Source organism: Zootoca vivipara, chromosome 17 (genome assembly GCF_963506605.1).
Source record: "Zootoca vivipara chromosome 17, rZooViv1.1, whole genome shotgun sequence".
In the NCBI taxonomy this organism is placed as follows: Eukaryota; Metazoa; Chordata; class Lepidosauria; order Squamata; family Lacertidae; genus Zootoca; species Zootoca vivipara.
In genome coordinates this window covers 31,018,847-31,044,714 of record NC_083292.1, presented here as the reverse complement: position 1 = coordinate 31,044,714, position 25,868 = coordinate 31,018,847, and the positions used below count along the sequence as shown (strand labels likewise).

Here is a 25,868-nt window from a genome sequence, read left to right as displayed (position 1 = left end):
GATCTTGGAGTGTACGGTTCCATAATTTAACTCGGTGCTGTGAGAAGAAGGACTTTATTTTTCTCTGTCCTGATTCTTCCCACATTCAGCGTACCTGATTTTTAGTGTTAAAAGTGAGGGAGAACAACTTTCCTCTACCCACTTTCCCCGTGCCACGCATAGTTTTATAAACCTCCATAGTGTCGCCTCTTAAGCACCTGTTTCCTTGAAACTAAAAAGCCCTAGACCTTTCTTCATAGAAAGAGGATGAGAGAAATTCATGGAGGACAAGTCTATCGGTGACTATTGCCACAATGGCTAAGTTCTCTCTCTCTGGTTTCGGAGGCAGTGTGAATCTGGATACCAGTTGTTGTGAACAGGGCTGTCCCATGGGGCAGAATCAAGGCGGTTGCCTCAGGCGGTGGAATCTCACGGGGCAGTGCCCTCCAGGGTACCTCCCTCACCAACCACCAGGCAAGCGAGGGGAAGCAGTGCTGGGGGCTTCCAGTGAGATCTCACAAGATTCCACACAGCTCACAAGAGTTCCAGAATGTCTTACCAGAAGCTCTGCTACGCAACCCTGGTAAGCAAGGCTTCAGCAGAGGGGCAGCAGCAACAGTGGGGCGGGTGGCATCTTCCTGTTTGCCTCAGGCAGCAAAATGGGATGAGCCACACTAGCTGTGAATCACAAGTGGGGGGTGAGAGTGTTGTTCTTTGGTGAACAACCCATAAGGGCATCTGGCTGGGCACTGGGAGAACAGGATGCTGGGGGATATGGGCCTTTGACAGGCAGCCCTTTCTTACACCCATATGCCTTACATCAGAAAACTGGAATTGCAGAAGCTCGTGAGAAGTAGGGTAGTGAAAGGCAGACCCTCCCTCCTCCCTTTCACCGAATATTTATGGGGTTTAAATCCGTGTTAGCAACTGGTATTCAAACAGGGATTGGTAGTTATTCTGGATTGATGAATGGGGGAACAAAGGCGTGATTGTGCCTCTGTGTCATCGGTGCGGACGACGGGTGTCTAGAGGAAAAGGCATGTAGTAATAGCAATTCTATTCTTGGGGCTGGGGCTGGAATCTATTTTTCAGCATCAGTAGGCGGTGGTGTGCGTGGGAAGGGGGGAGGGAAAGGGATGTTGCTGTCTCCCCTCTTGCAGAAAAGGAGTGAACAAGGAAGTGATGGGGAGGACAGAGAGAGCTCCTTTTGGAAACATGTTAGCCCAGAATTCTGGAAGTGAGAAGCTTGGAACACAGAAGTGACGTTTCTGGAATATCCTAGTACTGTACCAAAAGAGGGCCCTGTGCCTTTAGATTGGAGTCCATTGTTGTCAATCTAAAGGCACAGGGCCCTCTTTTGGTACTCTTTTGTCCCATAAACTCTGTGGACAAAATAAAAGCACAATTAATCTGATTTACGTACATAATTTTTTATTTCCGTCTCTTCTTTCAGTTCCTGATACATGTACTCTTCTTCTGCCGCCAAGTCCAAACCTTCATTATCTTGCCTAGTCATCGCCTTTTCTACACTGGCTCTGAGCACAATTCAAAGTGTTGGTGCTGATTTTTAAAACCCTAAACGGCCTAGGGTATACCTGAACGAGTGTCTCCATCCCATATAATTCAGCCAGGACACTGAAGTCTAGCTCCGAGGGCCTTCTGGCAGTTCCCTCGCTGCGAGAAGTGAAGTTACAGGGAACCAGGGAACCTTCTCAGTCCTAGCGCCCGTCCTGTGGAACGCCCTCCCATCAGGTGTCAAGGAGATAAATAACTACTGTATACAAGTTTTAGAATACATTTGAAGGCAGCCCTATATTTGACGTTTTATTGTGTTTTTATATGTGTTGGAAGCTGCCCAAAGTGGCTGAGGCAACCCAGCCAGATGGATGGAATATTATTATTATTATTATTATTATTATTATTATTATTATTATTATTATTATTATTTCACTAACACTCTCTGCCCTACCTTACAGGTATTGTCTTCCTCGCCATGTCACTCCTGTCTCAACTGAAGGCTTCGGCCTTGCTGCTGGCCTTGTTCCTCCCTTCACCGCTGGCGACGGTGGGTGGCCATGGCGGCACGCACGGCATTGAGACAGCGTCCCCGGACAGTGGCAACAACACCGCCAAGTGCCAAGAGGCCACGGTGTGCCAGGAAGGTGTGATCTTGCCAGTGTGGTTCCCACAGAACCCCTCTGTGGGGGACAAGGTGGCAAGGGCCATCGTTTACTTTGTGGCTCTGATCTACATGTTCCTGGGCATGTCCATCATTGCCGACCGCTTCATGGCCTCCATAGAAGTCATCACCTCACAGGAGAAGGAGATCACCATCAAGAAGCCCAACGGGGAGACCACCACCACCACCATCCGCATCTGGAATGAGACCGTCTCCAACTTGACCCTGATGGCACTGGGTTCCTCAGCCCCTGAGATCCTGCTCTCCATCATTGAGATTGTGGGTCACGGCTTTACCGCAGGAGACATGGGGCCTAGCACCATTGTCGGCAGCGCAGCCTTCAATATGTTTGTCATTATTGCCGTCTGCATCCATGTGGTCCCCGAGGGCGAGGTACGGCGCATCAAACACTTGCGGGTCTTCTTTGTTACCGCTGCCTGGAGCATCTTCGCCTATATCTGGCTATACCTCATCCTGGCCTGGTTCTCTCCTGGCATAGTGGAATTGTGGGAAGGGCTCCTCACCTTCCTCTTCTTCCCACTCTGTGTGCTCCAGGCTTGGGTGGCTGACAGAAGGCTCCTCTTCTACAAATATGTACACAAGAAATACCGGGCGGACAAGGCCCGAGGCCTGATCATCGAGACTGAGGGTGATACTGCCTATCCAAAGCTGGACATGGAGATGGACAACTCGCTAAAGGAAGGATCCGAAGGTCTTGTGGAAGCAGGGAAGGACCAGGATGATGAAGCTCGCAGGGATATGGCTCGCACCTTAAGGGACCTCAAGCAGAAACATCCAGAAAAGGACATGGAGCAGCTTATCGAGATGGCCAACTATCAGGTGCTAGTCCAACAGCAGAAGAGCCGGGCTTTCTACCGCATCCAGGCCACACGCATGATGATTGGAGCAGGGAATATCCTCAAGAAACATGCGGCGGACGAAGCCCGCAAAGCCATTAGCATGCAGGAGGTGCGTGAGGAAGAAGACGAGTCCGTGACCAAAGTTGGCTTCGAGCCAGCACACTACCAGTGCTTTGAGAACTGCGGCTCGGTGGTGCTGACTGTGGCCCGGCGGGGAGGGGACCCAGCCTGCGTCACGCTGCGGGTGGATTTCCGCACGGAGGACGGGACGGCCAACGCCGGCTCAGACTACGAGTTTGCGGAGGGCACCTTGCTCTTCAAGCCAGGGGAAACCCACAAGGAAGTGCGGGTCGGAATCATTGACGACGACATTTTCGAGGAAGACGAGTATTTCTATGTCCACCTCAGTAACGTGCGGGCAGCCTGGGCTGAACCGGGCCCCGAGCCTCCCCCCAAAGCATGCCTCGGGCCCTCTAAGATGGCCACTGTCACGATCTTCGACGACGACCATGCCGGCATCTTCACCTTCGACGGGGCCTCCATGCGTGTGAGCGAGAGCGTGGGGGCTGTGCGCATCAAGGTGCTGAGGACCTCGGGGGCACGCGGGAGAGTGGCCATCCCCTTCCACACCATTGAGGGGACCGCTAAGGCCGGAGAGGACTATGAGGAGGTCGCCGGCAAAGTGGAGTTCCAGAATGATGAGACCATGTAAGAGACTAGGGAAGGCGGTTTGTTTTTGTCTTTGAAAAGGTTGGTGTGGGCACTGTGTACTGAAAACACGAGCAGGGATGCTGTGACCCACACAAGAGGGCCATCAAATTGGATGGCTTTAAAAGAGGATGGGGGGGGGAGGAATAATAGAGCATGAGTCTACCAATGGCTGGTTAACCATGATGGCTATGGTCCTCCTGATAGGATGCCATCTGTAGGATGCCCTCTCCTGCAAGACACAGTGACTGGTGGGATATATAATTGGTGAGACCAGGGCTGCTTCACCCATGAGGCAAGGCAAGGTGACCGCCTCAGGCCACAGGATCCACAGGGGCAGGAGAGAGGGCCTCTGAGGAATTCATCACCCATTGCCTTTGTAGCAGTGGCAGTGACTGCTGCGGCAAACTCCTCGGAGGCCAAATCTGCCTCCTCCTCTGCAGCCATGCCGCCTCTATAGCGGCCTTTCGGCGAAAAGGAGGTGCTGATTGATGCTTTCTCCTATCCCCAAGAAGGAAATGGCGGGGGCTGCCCTCTGCACCCACCTGGCATGATTCAGCCCTCTCCCCAACCACAGCAGCCTTTGATTCCCACTTCAACCATTGGGGGAAAGTGGATTTATCCCCCCCACCCTTTTCCTAATGTAGATCTTCATTCACCCTTTCTTCCCTAGCCGGAAGCACCATTTTGCAGTTTGCCTCAGGTGGCAAAATATCTTGGACTGGCCTTGGGCGATATGATCTTTTAGGTATCCTGGCCCCAGACTACATTCAGTAATTTGTGGCTGTTACTGTTGTTTTAATGGTGTACGTTTTATTTCCTGTTCCACTGGGTTATTATCGAGCAAAATTGATGCTTGACCTAGTATAAAGGTAAAGGGACCCCTGACCATTAGGTCCAGTCGTGACCGACTCTGGGGTTGCGGTGCTCATCTCACATTATTGGCCGAGGGAGCCAGCGTACAGCTTTCAGGTCATGTGACCAGCATGACTAAGCTGCTTCTGGCGAACCAGAGCAACACACGGAAACGTTGTTTACCTTCCCGCCAGAGCGGTACCTATTTATCTACTTGCACTTTGACATGCTTTCGAATTGCTAGGTTGGCAGGAGCTGGGAACGAGCAACGGAAGCTCACCCCGTCGCAGGGATTCGAACTGCTGACCTTCTGATCGGCAAGCTCTAGGCTCTGTGGTTTAACCCACAGCGCCACCCGCATCTCTTTTGACCTAGGGTTGCCATATTTCAAAAATAGTTGACCTTTTTTTTTTTTAGGAAGACCACAAAATTGTTTAGCTATGGCAGCCCCAGTAGCTGAGTGGCAGTCAGAGATTGCTTTCCCAGTTCCTCCCATCACACCTCCCCTCTTGAAAATGCCAACGCAGCTCATTTCCCTCTTCCCAACCCCCCAACCCATTCTCCTCTGGCTCCTGAGATACAGTGCTTTGACGCAAGCAGAAATTCAGCTGCGGAGCGTTGCTTGGCTAGAGCTAAGAAATGGGAAACAGATTTAATTTTTTTAAGGGTACGGAGCCTGATGGCCCCCAGTTGTCAATGGATTACAACTCCCATCATCCCTGCCGCGGCACCTGGAGGACAGTAGATTCCCCACCCCGATTTAAGAAATGGGAATAGCATGTTGAATGTCTGTTGCACATACCAGGTTTATGTTAAAAGGCATGGGAGGTGGCTTGAGCAGGGGCAGGAGTGGCAAAGCTCGATAAAGGTGCTCTGTACATGCTCAATGGCACCCTTCCTTCATGATGCAACTTACTTCATGGTGCAACATGAAAGAAAGACAAGAAAGAAAGGCACACACTGCCATAAGTCAGTGGTAGAGCATCTGAAATGTTCTACTGAAAATGAGGTGCTGCCTTTATTAGAGTCTTTCTCCCTCCCTCCCTCTCCCTCTCCCTCTCCCTCTCTCTCTCTCTCTCTCTGCCTGTGATGCCTGCTTAAACTGGCAGCTAATCCCTGAGGTCTTGAGTAGACAGCAGTCTTTTCCCATCACCTGCGATCTGAGCCTGTTAACCTGGATAACACACCCATACCTTCCAAGTGTCCTGGGGTAAAAGGGACATTCTGTGTTTTTTTTCATGCAAGATCTCGGCGGCCATTTTGAGTGCCACGATCTTGTGCACTCTCACCCCGAAAAGGTGCACTTTTTTTTTGCAGCAGGAGCAAGGTGTGGGTCACGTGACTTTCCTGGGAGTGTCTCCTGGAAGGCCTACATCCCAGTTTTGCATCAGAAAAAGTTGGATGACAGGGAAGGACTCCGTAGTTTCAATGCTAGAGCTTCTGCTTTGCACACAGAAGAAGGCCCCAGGGTTCAACCCATGGCATCTTCAGCTAGTCCTGAGAGACGCTTCCTGTCTGAAACCTTGGAGAGCCACTACCAGTCAGGCAGTTCTGAGCTAGATGAACTAGTGGTCCGACTCAGTAGAAGACTCTTTCTTAAGGACATTCACTATGAGTGGCAGGAGGGTCCCAGGCTCCATCCCTCAGGAGCAGGAAGCATCCTGCGCTCACACATACATCTCAGAAAATTATCTCCTCATAATTGCTGCTCGGCTGCCTTGTCGCCAGCCTCCAACCAACACCGCCACTCACCCCCAGCATCCCTCCGGCTTCGTCAGACACATGGAATTAATTTCTTGAAATCTTAATCTTTCACCCGTCAAGCTGTGCTGCAGCAACCTCCAGCTCCCAATTTGACAGGCTCTGACCTAATTGCACGAGAAGGGGGGAAGTGGGGTGGCGGGGGGGGAGAGCGGGTCGTTTGGCCGACGGCACACGCGGGAGAGAGCGTGAAAGCACCCGTGCGTGGGGGCGAGCGGCTGGCAGGCCGTAAGCCGATGTGCGACGGAAATGGTGCGAGTGCGAGCAGATATAAATGGGTGCTGTGTGCCAATAGAGCGGAGCATGCAGGAGTTTGTGTGTGTGAGGGGAGGGTGGTGGCAGACAAAAGTGAGTGAGTGAAAATTTATGGGATGCGCATTTATGTGTTCCTTTGTGAACTAGCGGAGAGCAATGCTTCTTCCAGAGGAAAGCGGATGGAAATTACCTCACGGCAGTCGCTCTTCAAAATGGGGATGTGGAACCACAGGCCCTTGAGGCCTCTTTCTGGCCCTTGAATCTCTCCCTAAACCGCACCCTTCCCTGACCCCTTTGCACCCCACACCCTTGAGTGTTTTTGTCTGACAGGGATGTGTCCTTGAACTCTGCAAGAATGCCTCTTGTTTGTCCGGATGGAGAACAGAGAGAGGCGTCTGTGAGTGTATGTGTGGAAACTAGCCTCCTATAGAAAGATAAAATTGGCATACTTTGCTCCACCCACTTTTGCCCCTGGCCCCACCCACCACTAACACGTGGCCCTTGAAAAGTTGTCCAGAATGGAATACGGCCCCTGGGCTGAAAAACCTACCCTGCTCTACAAACACTATCATCTATCTATCATCTATCTATCTATCTATCTATCTATCTATCTATCTATCATCTATCTATCTATCATCTATCTATCTATCTGTTGTGACGTGGGGTTTGTGATTTCAGCTCTCTTGACAAAACATGCTGGAGACAGTTCTCTAGTAACAGCTCTTTATTAAAGTGAACAAGACTGAAGACTGAGGAGAGGAAAGCTACATTTATAGGGACAGGGGACTAGCTAGGAAGGGATACATTTTGGAGGGAACAATATCACGCAATCACAGTGCTGCCTTTTGGAGGAAACCAATAAGACAGAGGATCCAAATACAGCAGCTTAAATGAACCAATAGTAGCTGTACCCTCTGGGACCAAAAGGCAGTTACTTTATCCTAATGCAAATACAGACAATAATAATACAGATATAAAATCCTTTGACTCAATACACAACACCCCTCCCCCCCTAGTGAGCACAGCAGACGTAATCCCTCAGGTACTGTGGGGTCCTACAACTTCTACCTGATCTCCTGACAACAGGTGTTGCAGGTTCTGGATTGGGTGTTACCTGTGGTGGAGGGGCTGCTATAGGGGTTTCATCAGGAACAGAGGGAGTCCCAGACATCTCAGGGTCCCCGACCTGTACCTCGTCATCATGAGGACTAGCAGACCCTGGTTCATTTGCTGAAGCCCCTGGTGACTGCACCTCTGGACCATTTTCACTCTGGTCTCGCAGCTGTGCGTCATTAGCCAGGGATGAATTATCTGACTCCTCCCTGCTGAGCGCCCGGCGCCTCAGCTGATCTATATGTCTCTTCCAAACTTGCCCATTTTCCAAGGTCACATAATAGGACACAGGTCCACTAGCCCGGGTGATCACACCAGCCACCCACCGCGGACCTCGTGAATAGTTCCTCACCCAGACCAGATCTTCAGGGGCGAGATACCTTGTTGTGTCAGTCTCAGCCTGGGGGGTTGCTCTTGAATTACGGTTTGGCATTTTATCTGGGTGGACATAATCCAGCACCGTTACCAGTCTTCTACCTAAGAGCAGCTCGGCTGGCGACTTGCCCGTCGCAGTACACGGCGTCGCATGCTGCAAAAATAACATTCGCGCAATGCGAGCCGACCAGTTACCCTCCATTAAGCGCGCAATGGATTCTTTGGCTGTTCTTACCATGCGCTCAGCCTGCCCATTGGAGGATGGGTGAAAGGGCGCGGATGTGACCCCTCTTATGAAGTTATCAGCCAAGAATGCCCTGAATTCTTGGGATACAAAAGCTGCCCCATTATCTGATACAATGGTCTCAGGTAACCCGTGGGTAGCAAACAGCTGCCTCAACACCTTGATTACGGCAGCTGATGCCATGCTAGGGACCATCGCCACTTCTAACCATTTGGAATATGCATCAACGATAACCAAAAAGACCTTCCCTTGGAATGGCCCCGCAAAATCTATGTGCAGCCGGCTCCAGGGAGTCCTGGACTGCTCCCACCAGTGGACTGGTGCTCTGGCCACTTCTGGCCGCACCTCTTGGCATGCCTTGCATGTTCGTACCCATTGTTCTATGTTCTGGTCCATTCCAGGCCACCACACATAACATCGGGCTAGCGACTTCATCCTGACCATTCCCGGGTGTCCCATGTGAAGCGTCTCAAGAACCCTGTTTCTCAGTGGTGCTGGGATGATCACCCTATCTCCCCATAGGAGACAACCCTTATGCATGGACAATTCGTGCTGCCTTGTCGCATAAGGCCTGAATTTTTCTTCATGCGGACCACCTGGCCACCCCCTCCCCACCCAAGTGAGCACACGGGAGAGAACAGCATCTTTCCTCGTTTTCTCAGCTATATCCGTAGCTGTTACAGGAGCCCCCGGAAGTGTTTCTAGCATCATAATGTGCTCCGCCGGAGCAGGATCCTCATTGCTCCCGCCAGGAAGGGGCAAGCGACTCAGCGCATCAGCATGGCACAATTGTTTCCCCGGCACATGGGTCAAGGTGTACTGGAACCCATTCAGGAATATTGACCAACGCAACATTCTGGGGGAGAGAATTTGTGGCGTTTGTTTGTTTGGGTTGAACAACCCTAACAGTGGTTTGTGGTCCGTTTCAATGGAGAATTGGCGACCGTACAAATAATCATAGAACCTTTTGATTCCGGACACAATAGCCAGTGCCTCTTTATCAATTTGAGCATAGTTGCGCTCCGTGGGCGACAACGTACGGGAATAGAAAGAGATGGGCTTTTCCGACCCATCCGGTTCCCTATGACTCAGCACAGCCCCCAGACCGTATTGAGAGGCATCACATGCCAGGACCAGCGGCTTTGACTCATCATAATGAGCAAGGACGCTCCTGCTACTCAGCATTCCTCGCAAGGAGTCAAAAGCCTTCTGCTGCTCCCGCCCCCATCGCCACACATTCTTTTTCTGCAATAGTCTATGTAATGGTTCAGCTACCGAAGCTTTCTGGGGTAAGAACGAATGATAAAAGTTAATAAGTCCCAGGAATGACTGCAACTCCGTCTTGTTCTGTGGTCGTGGTGCCTCGATGATGGCCTTAATCTTAGCATCTGTGGGGTGGATGCCTGATGCATCAATTTTAAACCCCAAGAAATCCACCGTTGGCACCCCAAAACTGCATTTTTCCTTTTTCAGTTGCAACCCCACCTCCTTGAACTTGAGCAACACTGCACGGACACGCACAACCAGTTCCTGTGGGTCTTTTCCAGCAATCAAAACGTCATCAAAAAATGGCAAGACCCCCGGCAGACCTCTTAACAGGCGTTCCATGAGCCCTTGAAAAATCCCTGGGGCCACACAAACTCCGAACTGTAATCTGTTAACTCTGAACGCCCCTTTATGTGTGACAATAGTCTGTGCTTCCGCTGATTGTGGGGTTACTGGCAGCTGTTGGTAAGCTTGTGCCAGGTCAATTTTGGCGAACACCTTGCCCCCAGCCAGTTTAGCCAACAGATGTGATACAACTGGAATGGGGTATGAGTTTCCCCTGAGTGCCTTATTGATAGTACATTTGTAATCTGCACATATCCTGACTTCCCCATTTGCTTTAAGGGGCGTGACGATTGGAGTCTCCCACTTAGCAGAGTCCACGGGTGAGAGAACTCCCTGCTTGACCAATTTATCCAGCTCTGCCTCGATCTTGGGTTGCAGTGCAAATGGCACTCGCCTTGGTTTGAGTCGGATTGGAGCCACCCCGGGGTCCAACTCGAAGTCAACTGGGGGCCCTTTATAACAACCCAGTTTTCCATTAAAGAGACCAGCAAATTCCTTGCATAATACCTCGCTCATCTCAGGGCAGGTTTGGATTGAATTAAGCCCTGAGATACTCAGTCCCAGGGCAGGGAACCAGTCAGTGCCCAGGAGACTGGGGCGACTGCCCTTCGCAATCACCAGTTGGAGTACAGCCTGTTTGTCCCGGAACTGTACTCTCACGGCACACATTCCCATAACATGGATGCGGCCTGCTGAGTACGACTGCAAGGTTGCCGGAAAGGGCTCCAGAGGGGGCAACTTACCCCTGGGGAAGAATGTCTTCGCGGTCTGGTCTGACACGATGGTGAATGCAGATCCGGAGTCCACCTCCATGTCGCACTGCTGACCCTCAATCTTCACCTTGACGTGTGCCTTGCCTTGCGCTGGAAACTGCACAGCCCTCCCATTGATCTCCGTTACGTAGTGGCAGTCCTTTAGAAAACGAGTTGCTGTGGGCGGTCTGCGATGCTCCAGTCTAGGTGCTCCTGTCGCTCCCGACGCCGCCGATCTACAGACCCTGGCGATGTGACCCGTCTTTCCGCACGTCCGGCAGATAGCATCCCTGAAACGACAACTCTTCCTTTCATGGTTTCCGCCACAACCTGGGCAACTGCCTCGGCGATCTCTGTGCACTGTGCAGGCCTGACGCACCGACTCAACCCCACGGACTGGGCTCTGGCTTGGAGTAGCCTCTAGCTCGTCCATGGCATGCGCAACTTCTATCTGTGGCTTAGTGGCCTTGCGACTGGCATCAAGCTCCTCTCTTTCATAATTCTCCGTGGCGGTGGCCTCCTTCAAGGCTGAAGCAAGGGTAACCTCTTCTTTAGCCACGATGCGTCTTCTGGCTTTCTTGCTGCTCAGACCACCAATAAACCGATCCAGGAGAGTCTCTTCCAGATTTTGGAAGCCGCAGTGCTGAGCGAGCTTCCGGAGTTCAGCCAGAAATGCGGATACAGACTCCCCAGCATGCTGCTGCCTCTTATGGAACTCCATCCGCCGGGCCATCTTGGTCTCAGTAGGCGCCAAGTGGCTTGTTAGGAAGGCAAGAATATCTTGGAGAGATGTCTCACTCAGCTTCGCTGGAGCAAGTAATGCCTTGGCTAGCTTGAAGGTCTCGGGCCCACAGTAGCTCAGGAATGTGGCCCTTCTTTTGCTGGCATCGGTGATCCCTTGAGCCACTGCGAAGAACTCGAAGCGTTCGACGTAGTCTTCCCAGGTGTGGGGCTCTGATGGCTGGAAGGGCTCCAATACCCTTGGACTCTCCATTGTCCTAGCGGGCAGGGTCGTCTTCTCAGCTGGCAATCCGGACTCTGAGGCAGGGTTGTGTTTAACCGCTCCTCAGCATTCCGGATCCCATCCTCGTCGCCAGTTGTTGTGACGTGGGGTTTGTGATTTCAGCTCTCTTGACAAAACATGCTGGAGACAGTTCTCTAGTAACAGCTCTTTATTAAAGTGAACAAGACTGAAGACTGAGGAGAGGAAAGCTACATTTATAGGGACAGGGGACTAGCTAGGAAGGGATACATTTTGGAGGGAACAATATCACGCAATCACAGTGCTGCCTTTTGGAGGAAACCAATAAGACAGAGGATCCAAATACAGCAGCTTAAATGAACCAATAGTAGCTGTACCCTCTGGGACCAAAAGGCAGTTACTTTATCCTAATGCAAATACAGACAATAATAATACAGATATAAAATCCTTTGACTCAATACACAACACTATCTATCTATCTATCTATATCTATCTATCTATCTATCTATCTATCTATCTATCTATCTATCTATCTATGTTTATCACATGCCATTTGCTCTATTAATTTTAAAGGGTATGGCTTTTCCATCTTTTCGTGACAGCCTCACTCACAGAAATGGAAGCAGGCAAAGTTTTTATTCCACATAAAGTTTGGGCCCTCCAGGTGTTGTTGTTTAGTCGTTTAGTCGTGTCCGACTCTTTGTGACCCCATGGACCATAGCACGCCAGGCACTCCTGTCTTGCACTGCCTCACGCAGTTTGGTCAAACTCATGTCCGTAGCTTCGAGAACACTGTCCAACCATCTCATCCTCTGTCGTCCCCTTCTCCTTGTGCCTTCAATCTTTCCCAACATCAGGGTCTTTTCCAGGGAGTCTTCTCTTCTCATGAGGTGGCCAAAGTATTGGAGCCTCAGCTTCACGATCTGTCCTTCCAGTGAGCACTCAGGGCTGATTTCCTGAAGAATGGATAGGTTTGATCTTCTTGCAGTCCATGGGACTCTCAAGAGTCTCCTCCAGCACCATAATTCAAAAGCATCAATTCTTCGGCGATCAGCCTTCTTTATGGTCCAGCTCTCACTTCCATACATCACTACTGGGAAAACCATAGCTTTAACTATACAGACCTTTGTAGGCAAGGTGATGTCTCTGCTTTTTAAGATGCTGCCTCAGTAACACCTCCAGGTGTTACTCCAGGTGTTACTGAACCACAACTCCCATCAGCCCGAGCAATGATAGGAGCTGTAGTTTAGCAACATCTGGAGGGCCAATAGTCTCCACATGCCTGTTTAATTGGAGTAAGAATTGTTGTTGTTGTTTAGTCGTTTAGTCGTGTCCGACTCTTCGTGACCCCATGGACCATAGCACTCCTGTCTTCCACTGCCTCCCGCAGTTTGGTCAGACTCATGTTGGTAGCTTTGAGAACGCTTTGAGAACGCTGTCCAACCATCTCGTCCTCTGTCGTCCCCTTCTCTTTGTGCCCTCCATCTTTCCCAACATCAGGGTCTTTTCCAGGGAGTCTTCTCTTCTCATGAGGTGGCCAAAGTATTGGAGCCTCAGCTTCAGGATCTGTCCTTCCAGTGAGCACTCAGGGCTGATTTCCTTCAGAATGGATAGGTTTAATATTCTTGCAGTCCATGGGACTCTCGAGAGTCTCCTCCAGCACCATAATTCAAAAGCATCAATTCTTCGGCGATCAGCCTTCTTTATCGTCCAGCTCTCACTTCCATACATCACTACTGGAGTAAGAATTAAGGTAAAGGTAAAGGGGCCCCTGACCATCAGGTCCAGTCGTGTCCGACTCTGGGGTTGCGGCGCTCATCTCGCTCTATAGGCCGAGGGAGCCGGCGTTTGTCCGCAGACAGCTTCCGGGTCATGTGGCCAGCATGACAAAGCTGCTTCTGGCGAACCAGAGCAGCACACAGAAACGCCGTTTACCTTCCCGCCGGAGCGGTCCCTATTTATCTACTTGCACTTTGATGTGCTTTCGAACTGCTAGGTGGGCAGGAGCTGGGACCGAGCAATGGGAGCTCACCCCGTTGCAGGGATTCGAACCGCCGACCTTCTGATCAGCAAGCCCTAGACTCTGTGGATTAACCCACAGCGCCACCTGGGTCCCTGTGGAGTAAGAATTAGACCTGCTTAATTTACGTGTGCCAGGCAGCTTCTGTAAAAAGTGCAGGAGCCAACCCTGTAAAGGAGGTGGCAACTTTACCTCAGGTTTTTGAGGTATCAGTCAACTGGACGTTAAAGAAAATGCTATACAGTCATACCTCGGTTTAAGTACGCCTCAGTTTGAGTATTTTCAGTTTAAGTACTCCGTGGACCTGTCTAGAACGGATTAATCCACTTTCCATTACTTTTAATGGGAAAGTTCGCTTCAGGTTAAGTATGCTTCAGGTTAAGTACAGACTTCTGGAACCAATTGTGTTTATAAACTGAGGTACCACTGTATCTATCTATATCTATATCTAATCTATATCTATATACAAAACCACAGCCTCAGAAGAATAAAGGTGACATGTGGAACTAACAAGCATAGCCGTTCCAGGGATATTACAACATTTTGCTATATTGCCACCTGTTCAAGTGATGGATTTATGAGACCCCCTGCAGGAAGATACTCAGAAGCGCCTCTAAGGATCGAGCCAGGAAACCAGCTCATAAGAGGATAAATTATGTGTTCTCTATCCCCTTAATAAAATCTACAGTAGAGAAACAGACACGAGGCTGTTTCAAGCTCAACATGATCGCAAGGGCGACAGCACCTGTCACTGAAGGGAACTTCAGCAAATCTGTTGCTGAGGATCTTGGGAAGGCAAGAGGTTAAGACAGCCCAGCAAAAGAAACGCTCTTCTGTACTTACGTACCGCCAGAAAATATAGCTGTGGCATGCATTTGATCAGATTTGTTGTTCTGACGCAAATGCGGCAGAGTTTGGGGATATGTCTCCGTGTCAGTGAGACCTGAATCTTAAGATCCGAAAGGGTGGCTTGTCTTTCACCCCCTTGGCAGCCCTATAGCGTTGACATACCCACATATATTCCCATCCCATTAATACCAAGCCGTCTCTTTGTGTTTGTAATTAGGGAACTAAAAACAGATGGCATCAAGCGAGGCTCCGGCTGCCAGGCTCGGCTTAGCGTACCCGGAATGTGTGCATGTGTGTGTGTTGTGCCACAGCTTGGCGAGAGCGAAGCCATGGGGTCATGCATAAGCAGAGATGAGCTCGAAGGAGCAGGAGGTGGCTATGGGGAGGGTTGCTTCTCCCTGCTGGCCTCGCTCCTCTGTGCAGAGGGGACTGGTTCTGGGGCAGAAGGCAGGGGCCCCAATGGCAGGTGGAGCCTGAACGGATGACAGGCAGGGCCCGGATGTGAGTTCTGCACACCCAGATTTGGTGATAAGATTTGGGTGGAGGGTGGTCCAAGCTTCCCCCCCCCTCTCTCTTAACATAATTGACCAGCCGTTGCTGGGGCCTATCAGGGCTGTTAGGGCAGAAGCGAAGGAGCCCACCAGTAGGTGGCACCAGAGCCAACGGCAGGCGGAGCCAAATAGTTCTAGGTTTGTCTTGTCCCCATCCTCCTCTTTCTCCCTGCTGATTACTACAAGGGGCAAAGCTGAGACTATGGAGAAGGAAGCTGCCAGGCAGAACCACCTGCTAGACTGGGTGCAAGGAAGAAGGCAAGAAGGCCGGGGATGGCTGACGGCAGTTTGAAGTTGACGAGGCAATGCCTCATTCTCCCGAACGCACCGGCCTCCGCTGCGTATGACTTTTAATGGCTGCCTGCTATGCTGATATTAGGTATGCGGGTTGCGCTGTGGGTTAAACCACAGAGCCTAGGGCTTGCCGACCAGAAGGTTGGCGGTTTGAATCCCCGCGACGGAGTGAGCTCCCGTTCCTCGGTCCCAGCTCCTGCCAACCTAGCAGTTCGAAAGCACATCAAAGTGCAAATAGATAAATAGGTACCGCTCTGGTGGGAAGGTAAACGGCGTTTCTGTGTGCTGCTCTGGTTCGCCAGAAGCGGCTTTGTCATGCTGGCTACATGACCTGGAAGCTATACGCCGGCTCCCTTGGCCAATAACGCGAGATGAGCGCCGCAACCCCAGAGTCGGTAACGACTGGACCTAATGGTCAGGGGTCCCTTTACCTTTATGCTGATATTAAGCCAAGGAGTGCTTTCCCTGTTGCTTCACTTCCTTGCCCAAGAAAGTATGGGCTTACTAAATTTCCACTTGCTGGGCCCAGAGCAAAGCCAAGGCCAGGCCCAGGAGAGGGAGGGGAAGGGGAAAGCGGGGCAGTACCTTGGGAAGATTGCTTCCTGCATTAGTCTGCCTGCTCCAGGGAACCCAATATTTTCTCCCTCGTCCCCAGGAGATACATCGAAATTAAAATTATTGACGATGAGGAGTATGAGAAAAACAAGAACTTCCACCTGGAGCTGGGGCCACCACAACTGCTGGACACAGGTCCACGGCATGGTAAGGTTAAAGGTGGGGAATCCTGGTGTGTGTGTGTGTTGTTGTTGTTGTTGTTGTTTTAGTTTGTATTATGTGATGTATTTTGTGTTGTTATATTGTAAACTGCCCTAGGATGAAGGGTGGCGTAGAAATTTTAAAAATAATAATATTTGCAGGAGAGACATTCTAAGATAGTTGAGGGGCAGAGGGGGATGTGGGGTGGGCTACACCTGGGATGAGGAACCTTGGGCTTGGGGGGCAAATGTGGTCCTCCAGGTCTTGCAAGCCTGCTGTATAAAGGTCAGGTTCACATTCATTGCTCTGCCCACTTTTGCCTGTGGCCCCACCCACCATTGTCTTGTGGCCCCTGGAAAGTTGCCCAGAAGGGAATGCGGCCCTCAGGACGAAGAAGGTTCCCTTCCCCTGAGCTTATGGCGGAAAGACTTAAGGAAGACATGGTATTAGCGGAGCCCTTTATTTGTAGGGTCGTGTAATCCAAGGTAAGTTTAAAGATACAGTAAGGAACTCTCAGAAGAGAGAGAAGTTGTCCACCCACAGGGAGTGAGAAGCAGCTAGACAGCAGACTAAGCAGGCACGCAGGTCATCGGCTCACACTCTTCCCTAGAATCACAGAATTGTAGAGTTGGAAGGAACCCTGAGGATCATCCAGTCCAACCCGCTGCAGAAATGAAAAGTGTTGGTTTTTCCCCCTTTCAAATTATAGTCACCCTGTCTAAATTCGCATTGTCCACATCATACATTTATAACACACTGTCGTCGTCGTCCCCCCCCCCCCCCGAATAATCCTGGGAATTGTAGTTTACCTCCCACAGAGCTGGATTTCCCAGCACCCAGCTCCAGTTCCCAGGACTCTTAGCGGGAAGTCATGTGCTTTAAATGTATGGCGTGCACACAGTTGAAATTAACACAGTCCTAATTAATGCAAAACCGTGTCCTCTTTTTGGGTGGTGCTCAAACGATTGCAGGATGATGTCTCACGAGTTGTCTCGGTTGTTTCAAGTCCAAGAGCAAAATTTAACCGACTTGCCGAATTAGTGGGGGAAAGGCTTTGCCTCCAGGTTTCTATGATCTTTGCTTAAAAAAAATAAAATAAAGGAGGAGAGCACAAAGAGAGATTGCCAACATCTGTTCCCCAGCTTTTTAAACAGCAGGCTGGCAGGTAGAAGTTTAGCAGGTGATGGTTTTCATGAAAGGGAGATAAATTGATAATAAAAGCTTCACCTTCTGCATGCTGGACTGCTGTTTGAAAGGCAGAAGGGCCAAATTGTTAGGAAAGTGGGCAACCTTGGGTCATTAAGGAGATGGATTGAAGCAACTGGGAAGGGGACTGAGGACGGTGGGTGACGGAAGAGGTTAGATAGTTGGAAAGAGGTTTCTGGAGGCTGGCAGAGAGGGGATGTTGGGATTCCAGCCTCTCCCTATGTGCCTGTTTTCTCCCCACCCCCACCCCAGGTGACACTAATGAAAACCGCTTGCCTAATGGAGAAAAGGAAGCAATTGCCAAGATGGGGTGTCCTAGCCTTGGAGAGAACCCCAAACTTGAAGTTGTTATTGAGGAATCTTATGAATTCAAGGTAAGAAGACACTCTCTCACCTGGCACTCCCTAGCAAGAGAGACTTTTCAGTCACAATCCCCCTCCTCACACTTCAGCATCCACACACACCCCTCCCAGTGGTGCCTGGTGCCCATTGGGACTGGTAGGGTGGAAGGCAAGGAGCCTACCAGTAGGTGGCAGCAGAGCCAATGACAGGCAGAACCAAATAATTCTAGCTCCCCCCCCCTCTGCTGAGTTCTACAAATGCTGAGACTGAGGAGGAAGCTGCCAGCAAATGCCATCCCTTGGACTGATTGTAAGTAAAGAGATAGACAAGTGTGGGTGGACTGAGCTTGGTGGGGCGGTGCCCCATTTGTCCTAGTGTGCCAACCTCCAATTTCCACCATCCATTAATTTTTTTTTAACAAACAAGGCTATTTGCAGTTTGGAAAGTGACAGGGAAATGCGACGAAAAGTGTGGGATGAACGAATGACTAACAGGAAGATGTTTAAACATTCCGCAAGCAAATCAGGATATAGCAAGGGGGATGCCCATTGTCGTATAACTACCCCATTAACAAATCAGAACAAACGCTCAGCCAAGACCGGACATAGTCTGGCCACTGAGTAAGCAAACTAGGATGAATGCTTAATAAAAAGGCTGTCTTGAAAGAACCCTTGGGCTTTTGAATAAGGAACCAAATCAGGAACCAGCTCCTTGCCCATAAACAGGGGCTGAGAATCCCCCAGAATAAAGAGCTGAAGTTTAAACATTTCTGTTTCCCCACCCGCTCGACCCCAGCCATGGACTTTTGGGCCACCACAAAACATCCAACCCTGCCCAATGTGAGCCTGCGCCCTACAAGGTGCCCTCGCATCTTGTTCAGCCTCCAAGCCTTGTGTGTTTTTCACAACCTGTTATTGAGTGTGATGTCCCTGTGTCAGTTACCATCTCATCCTTATGCACTCAATGGATCACCGCCCTCTGCAGGTGAGGGCTTCCTGCAGATATCACCTTGCCTGGACTTCCATTCCACACAATGCAGGAATTGTGCCTTCTTTGGTATCGTGGCACTTTACTTACCTTTTGGAATTCCCTCTCTTTGAATATATAAGTTACAGTAATAATAACAAATTTATTTCTGAGATGGGCAAAACGTCCGTCCTGGTTCTTTATTAAAAACAGATTTGTTTCCTTTGAATCTGTCTCCCGGTTTCTCACGCCACCTTTTGCTCCAGTGCCCTTGTCATCATGGCTGGTTAGGCAGATGGCAGGGTGGCACGGGGCCCAAAGATGCAATGACATTTCCCACGCCATCCCTGACCACGGGCGCTGAAGAGCCAAGAGGAGGAGGAGGATAGCAATACTGGTAGCGGTGGTGGCGGAAAGGGGTGGGTGCGGGGAGAAGTTCCATAGGGACTAGCCCCTTCTGCCTGCTTGAAGTTCTCACCTCCCCCCACCCCCTTTTTCCAGAGCACTGTGGACAAATTAATAAAGAAGACAAACTTGGCCCTCGTCGTCGGCAGCAGCAGCTGGAGGGAGCAGTTTGTTAGCGCCGTAACCGTCAGCGCTGGTAAGAAAGAAGATGGACGTTTTTGGAGGGGTGTAGGAGCGTTGGGACAGAGGGTGTAGCCAACTTCTGGACACCGCAGACAGCTGCTTCCAGTCACCAGCCACAACACGCTCAGACGTAGCCTCGTCCCTGTGGGGGGCATTTTGATGAGAAAAATAAGAAAAGGGGGGAAAGGCAGCAGGTCTCTGTCCCAAGGAACTTCTGGTTTAAATATTCCACAGTGGAAGAGAGAACCCACTAGAGGAGGCCATGGGGTGAATGTAAGAAAATGGAGTTACATGACAGGGATGGGGGAGTTGTCAATTTTGTTTTCTCCCAGTTACTCTTTTCTTTTTCCTTCTTAAAATCAGCTGTGGGGAGGTTGGCTAAGGTGGGCTGGTGGCGTCCCTTTTCGATTCAAGGTGTCTCTCTGTGCTCCCTCCCCCCTCCAGGTGACGACGAGGACGACGACTCTGGCGAGGAGCGCCTCCCCTCTTGCTTCGACTACATCATGCACTTCCTGACGGTTTTCTGGAAAGTTCTGTTTGCCTTTGTGCCGCCAACCGAATACTGGTGCGGCTGGGCCTGCTTCTTCGTCTCCATCTGCCTCATCGGAGTCCTCACCGCCCTCACCGGAGACCTGGCCGCCCACTTTGGCTGCACCATTGGCCTCAAAGACTCTGTCACAGCCGTGGTTTTCGTGGCCCTGGGCACCTCCGTGCCTGGTCAGTGAGGGGCGGCGAGTGGGGCAGATCATATCAGGGTCAGGAGTGACCTCAGTGAGGGGAAGGGTGGAACCGCCACAGGGCAAATTGTATTTTATGGGTTCTCTTGGCCCCGATCAGCTGGGAGGAATCAAGGTTTCTTGCCTCTTCCTGTCCTGAAAAGCTTTGCTGTAAAGGAACATTAGCCAGGCCAGTTAAAAACAAAAGAAGCCACCAAACTATCCTGAAATAGGCATCGCATTGGTTAAGGTTGGCTCACTCCCCACAGAACACCCCTGGAGAGAAATTGGCAGAGGGGCCTTCTTGGGAGCTCCCCTCCCCTCAGATGTTCAAGGAGGAAGTAGGGGAAGGTCCGAGAGAAGGGCTTTCTCTGTGGTAGCCCCCAAGCTGCGGCATTCCATCCCCAGAGGTAAATCCCTCATTGTGCAGCTTCTGTCATGTGCTGAGGAAATACCCGAACACACAGTCTTGGCCTTTGGTGTAGGACCTTGTGATGAGGTGTGGGTAAGAAACTGAATGGATAATAATACTACTTATAGTAACGGTAGCGGTAATTGCTGCCACCATGGGCTCATCCTCATCCGGGAGGAGAGGCAGGATATAAATGGACTAAATAAAATGAAATAAAAGAATATTAATTAATTTGGGGCTTGAAGAAACCTTTGGCCTATCCCAAGGCATCAGGGATATTATCATTATTATTATTAGCCTTTGTTGCCTTGGGTTAGACCAAAGGTCTCTACAAACACACACACAATTTATATCTCTAACAAGTCCAGGGCAGGGCAGACAATTCAGTAATTTTAAAAATATAACATTAAAATCAGCTAAAAGAGATCACAGTCAAGAAAGCAGTTTATCTGCCATCCAGGCTCTCCTTTAACAATTTTTAAAATTGATTTTCAACAAATTATTTTTTAAATAATAATAATAATAATAATAATCCTTTAAGGAAGACTTTGGGTGGTGGATAGACTTTTCTGCTTTCTTGACTGCAATCAAAGAAGCAGGGAGGTATATTTGCCATCCATACACTTAACAGCATAAGCAGACTTTCCAGGATGGTTTGTCTCACAGCACCTGGGATTTAGAGGCAAACTCTCTCTTTACACAGACTTTGCATTTTTAACTGTCAACAGCTAATAGCCACCGATAGCCTTGTTTAGTCGTTTAGTCGTGTCCGACTCTTCGTGATAGCCTTAATTTGCCTAATTCTACAATCAATCACACACACAAACAGACTGTGAGCCTCTCTTAGTTACCTGGGAATAAGCCCCATTGAACTCAGCAAGACATACATCAGGGTAGTCACGTGTAGGATTGCACTGTAGGGCACGAATATGCTTTAATCATAAACCAGAGCAATCCTATAAATCATAGCGGGGTACCGTTTGCCAGCTCGAGGGCCACATTCCCCTTTGGGCAGCCTTCTAAGGGCCACATACCAGTGGTGGGTGGAGCCAGAGGTAAAAGTGGGTGTTACCACCTTCAGCCTCTTTGTCCCTGCCCAAAGTTAAGTATTTTATTTTGCCTTCTGGTTTATTACGTACTAGAACCCCATATAATCCCATCAACCCAGAATAAAAGGGCATAGAGGGGAGAGGAAAAAGGCATTTATGCCTCAAGGAAGAAAATGGAAGTTTTTAGCTCTGCAGTCAGTCCTGCAGACAGATCAGAGCTCTTTCTCCAGATCTAGACTCCGGCCAGCCCACCTTTACTACTGCAGAGGTAGGGAGCCCACAAACCTTATTTTAATTTGTCCCCAGAGGAGCTGCTTTTGCAAAGTGCTTCCCCTCGAACTAGCAAGATAAATTATTGGGAGATAAAAATCATAGAATCATTAGAGTTGGAAGGAACCATGAGGATTATTCAGTCCAACCCCCTGGGCTGGAGGAATCTTTTGCCCGATGTGGGGCTTGAACCCACGGCTCTGAGATTAGGAGTCTTGTGAGCTACCCCATTTCTTTAATTTGTTAATATTGGCAGCTAGGAAGCTCAATCAGTTGTCCCAAATGAAGGTCGTTGGGGGCTGATGGGAAATAGAGGCCCAAAAGTTCCCCATCACTGGATTTCTGGCGTGCACACACCAGGGGCTCTTAACAAATCCTAAACCTGCTCTTGCTATTTAGGGTGAGCAGAGCGGGGGCGAGCCTTGGGTTCATATTAATGGCTCAGGATGAAAAAGCAGAAGACTCTCACGTCTCAGAACATGTGGCCGACAAAGCCAGAGGCGACGGCAAGAGGATTGTCGGGGAAAGAGAGGCGGCTGTATTTAACAGGCAGTCTGGAGAACAGGATTAGAAAGGAGAAAACTTGCCGTCTTGATGAGCTGGTGGAGAAATGATGATAAGGCTAAATCTCATATTGAGAGAGTGGGAGAGCGAGGAGCTAACCCTGCAAAGTGCTGAAATGCCCAAATATATATTACGTCGCAGAGAATGAAGGGTTCTGGAGAGGATTGGAAGTACGATTGCACAGCAGTGTAATACAGATTTTTACTTTATTTTATTTTGCAGACTTTTTTTAAAGGCTTGGCAAGGAGGGAAATGGAGGCATTAGCTTGGGGAGATTTGCCTCCTGCTCGAACAATTTATTCTGCTTTCACAGTGTCCTGGGAAGGTGTAGGGTTGCTGCACCCATAGCAGTGCCAGATTTAGGACGGTGTGGGTGGTTAGCCGAGGGGGCACAAAATGATGATGATAAAACCTACATTAATATGGAAGGAGCACCAAATCTTGTCCTTGCTCGGGGCACTAGGGTGCCCTGCCCTTAGCTTCCCAAAATTCTGACACACTTACCTCTTAGATGAGAAATGGAGAATCCTAGCAACAAAACATGGCCCTCCAAGCTGTTTGGCCCTCCAGTTGCCCCAGGCTGCATCCCACTCACCAGCCCTGATCTGCACTTTCCTTAAGGGCTTTTGCCAGCCTTGAATGGGTCCTCGTATGGCAGGAACATAGGAAACTGTCTTCTGCCAAGTCGAAATAGTGGTTTGCCTAGCTCTGGGTTTCCCAAACTTGAGTCTCCAGCTGTTTTGGGGCTACAATTCCCATCATCCCTGATGACTGGTCCTGCTAGCTAGGGATGATGGGAGTTGCAGTCCAAAAACAGCTGGAGATTCATGTTTGGGAAACCCTGGATTAGACGATACCCTGTTTGAGCCTCAATGTGGTTAGAAGGAAGCATGGCCGTAGCTCAGTGTGAGAGTATCTGTTTTGCAACCGCCTTCTGCCCTTTTGTCTCCGCAGATACCTTTGCCAGCAAAGTTGCCGCCATCCAAGACCAGCACGCTGACGCCTCCATTGGGAATGTGACGGGTAGCAACGCAGTCAACGTCTTCCTGGGCATCGGGGTGGCCTGGACTATTGCAGCCGGGTACTGGGCCAGCAAAGGTCAGCCCTTTCGCGTGAAGCCTGGCAACCTGGCATTCTCGGTCACCCTCTTCACCATCTTCGCCTTCTTCAGCATTGCAGTGTTAATGTACCGCCGCCGCCCACCCATCGGCGGAGAACTGGGTGGTCCCCGAACCCCCAAAATCCTGGCAACCCTTCTCTTCCTGAGCCTATGGCTGGTCTACATCCTTCTGGCTGCCCTGGAAGCCTACTGCCACATTCAGGGCTTCTGAAAGACAAGTGCAGGCTGGGAGATTCGCTTTCGGGCTTGGCCTTGGGGAGGCCCCTGTCCAAACCTTGGGAAACTGACCCCTGGATGACTTGGGGGTGGAGGGAGAGAAAGGAAAAGGCAAACCCTCCCTCCCCAAGTTGGGGGATCCCTTTTTTCTCAAGCACATGGGAACACCTTCACTTCCGCAACAGTTCAGTGAAGACTTTCGCCGACGCCAGCCCTGCAGTCTAGTAATGACTAAGGTGGTAACAAAAATGGGACAAAGTTACAGGGTCGAATCCTGGTCAAGGCTTCTGCGATGGACTGATGGCAGAGTCGCCCACCTCCGTTTGGAGAGAGAAAAAGCCAAGCTATTAAGAACCCTGATTTTAGACACATCTTAGGGGTGCAACAGATTCAAGGGAGGCTGAGCCAGGACATAGGCCACCCCCTTCCACACTGACCTGGGTGAATTAGTAGCCTCAGAAAATGGTGGGGTGGGGTGGGGGGATATTGACCAGCCCTGCCAATTACCATTCTTATCCTTGCAAGTATTGGAGGACTACTTAGTTGGACACACTGTCCTTCCCATTGCAAGCCTGGCCACAGTTTCTTGCAGCGACAGAGAGGGGGCACTCTTTGCATCCCAGTGGATGGTAACATAATGATGTCAGCAAAACTGGAATGAGAGAGAGAGAGAGAGAGAGAGGTGGAAAAAGCAAGCGAGGATAGGACAGGCATCCCCAAACTGCGGCCCTCCAGATGTTTTGGCCTACAACTCCCATGATCCCTTACTAACAGGACCAGTGGTCAAGGATGATGGGAATTGTAGTCCAAAACATCTGGAGGGCCGAAGTTTGGGGATGCCTGAGATAGGAGAAGGGGAGAAGGATCCTAATCAGCCAGTTTACCTTGTTCCAAGCACAGTCAATACCCTCCGAAAAACCTGCACTCTTTACAAACCCCCCAGAACAGCACAAAAGTATCAAAACAGCAAAAAACAGAAATATAGCTAGATCTAGGATAGCTGCTTTCCCCTCCCTTCCTCTTCCACGGCACAGCGCTCGCCCTTCCCAAATTAACAACTTCCACCACATTAGTATTCGACTCCCCTTTTCGGTACAGAACTCAGATTTCTATTTAGTTGAGTTTATTTTACTTACAGGGGGGGAAGCCCCCCACAGAAATTATTTTTTATTTAAAAAGAAGAAAACCCACAAACCTCTGGCACCCATGCAATTGTCTGCCCCTTCTCTGTCCTTTAATGTGGACACCCCCCCTCCTTCTGTCCAGACGCCACGGCCTCTGCGCATGGTGCTTCCCTCCTCTCTGGGGAGGGCCCCCCCCGACATTGGTACATCCCATGCCTCAGTTTGCATGGTGGCCCCTGTGACCCCGACCCATACAATCTCGTGTCTCTGTAAGTCACACTGGTGTCCATGCTTGCCCGTTCCGTCTTTTGCGCCAGTGCTTGCCTGTTGCTCGTGCCTGCTGTCTGGTTTTCCAAAAAACAATGTGCCCTTCCTCTTACGTCCTGTTGCTTGCACTACCTTGGATTTGTGTCGTGTTGTGTGTGTGTGTGTGTGTGTGTTTTCTAAAAAACAAGAACAAAACCTATTTAAAACTTATTCTAGAAAGCTGTGCATTTTTTAAAATCTCTATATATGTATATCATCTTATTTAGGAAAAAAACGGCATTTCCCAAACTTGGGTCTAAGGTTCCCTGCAAGCTGGACAAATGGTCTTATCTGCTTCACTTGTCTTTATGGACTTCCAACAGGCAAGAGGATGGTCACAGAGGAAACAGTGGCCTAACCCAGCTGGACTTTGCTTATCCCCCAGTTTTCTGTTGCTGAATTTACAGCATCCCCAAAGCAAGCCATGTTTAAGGCACTCCTGTTGTTGTGACTCAAGGAGGTGTGGCTTGGTTTCTGACCAGGTGTTTTGGACAGGTGCACGTCCTTCACTTTCTCCCCCCCCCCAAGTGTGCCAGGTGGAGTGCAAATTATACTAAGGCTACATGGCTTGAAACACAGCAAGGTTGCTCCCTGCTGTTTCAAGTCACTTTCTTACACAGCTGTACAATGAGAGAGTGGGGGGATGTCTCTGCCCCATACCCAGTATCTGGTTTGTTTTCCTGCACCAAACTCCAGTGTTCTTCTCATCATACGTGCAAAGGCTGTCTGAATGCTACACACCTCAGCTTAGCTGTGGCTTCGGTGTTCGAACTGGACGTAAACCGGTTTGAGGAACGGGAGTATTTCTCAGGAAGCCACAGGATACAGGGGAACTGGGGTTAACA

At 50.1% G+C, this 25,868-nt stretch overlaps 1 protein-coding gene across 6 annotated transcripts; it reads left to right on the top strand.

The window, feature by feature from the left end:
• Positions 1-1,968: 1,968 nt before the first annotated feature.
• LOC118076375 (sodium/calcium exchanger 1) lies at positions 1,969-24,235 on the top strand. 6 transcript variants are annotated; one of them, XM_060269486.1, is made up of 8 exons: positions 1,969-3,726; positions 16,044-16,138; positions 16,406-16,429; positions 17,603-17,724; positions 19,160-19,259; positions 19,438-19,440; positions 19,691-19,963; positions 23,212-24,235. In XM_060269486.1, the coding sequence occupies exons 1-8, from the start codon at positions 1,973-1,975 to the stop codon at positions 23,586-23,588; spliced, it is 2,748 nt and encodes a 915-aa protein (XP_060125469.1). In that variant the 5' UTR covers positions 1,969-1,972; the 3' UTR covers positions 23,589-24,235. The 6 variants fall into 6 exon arrangements, with proteins under 6 accessions (XP_060125469.1, XP_060125470.1, XP_060125467.1 ...); XM_060269487.1 differs by lacking the exon at positions 16,406-16,429; XM_060269484.1 differs by lacking the exon at positions 19,438-19,440 and having other exon boundaries at positions 16,406-16,421; positions 17,562-17,724.
• The last annotated feature ends 1,633 nt before the right edge of the window (positions 24,236-25,868 follow it).

Coding starts and splice junctions, on each gene's coding strand:
- LOC118076375 (XM_060269484.1), top strand. CDS start 1,973: ATGTCACTCCTGTCTCAACTGAAGGCTTCGGCCTTGCTGCTGGCCTTG. Junction 3,727..16,043: donor TTCCAGAATGATGAGACCAT/GTAAGAGACTAG, acceptor CCTCGTCCCCAG/GAGATACATCGAAATTAAAA. Junction 19,260..19,690: donor CGCCGTAACCGTCAGCGCTG/GTAAGAAAGAAG, acceptor TCCCCCCTCCAG/GTGACGACGAGGACGACGAC.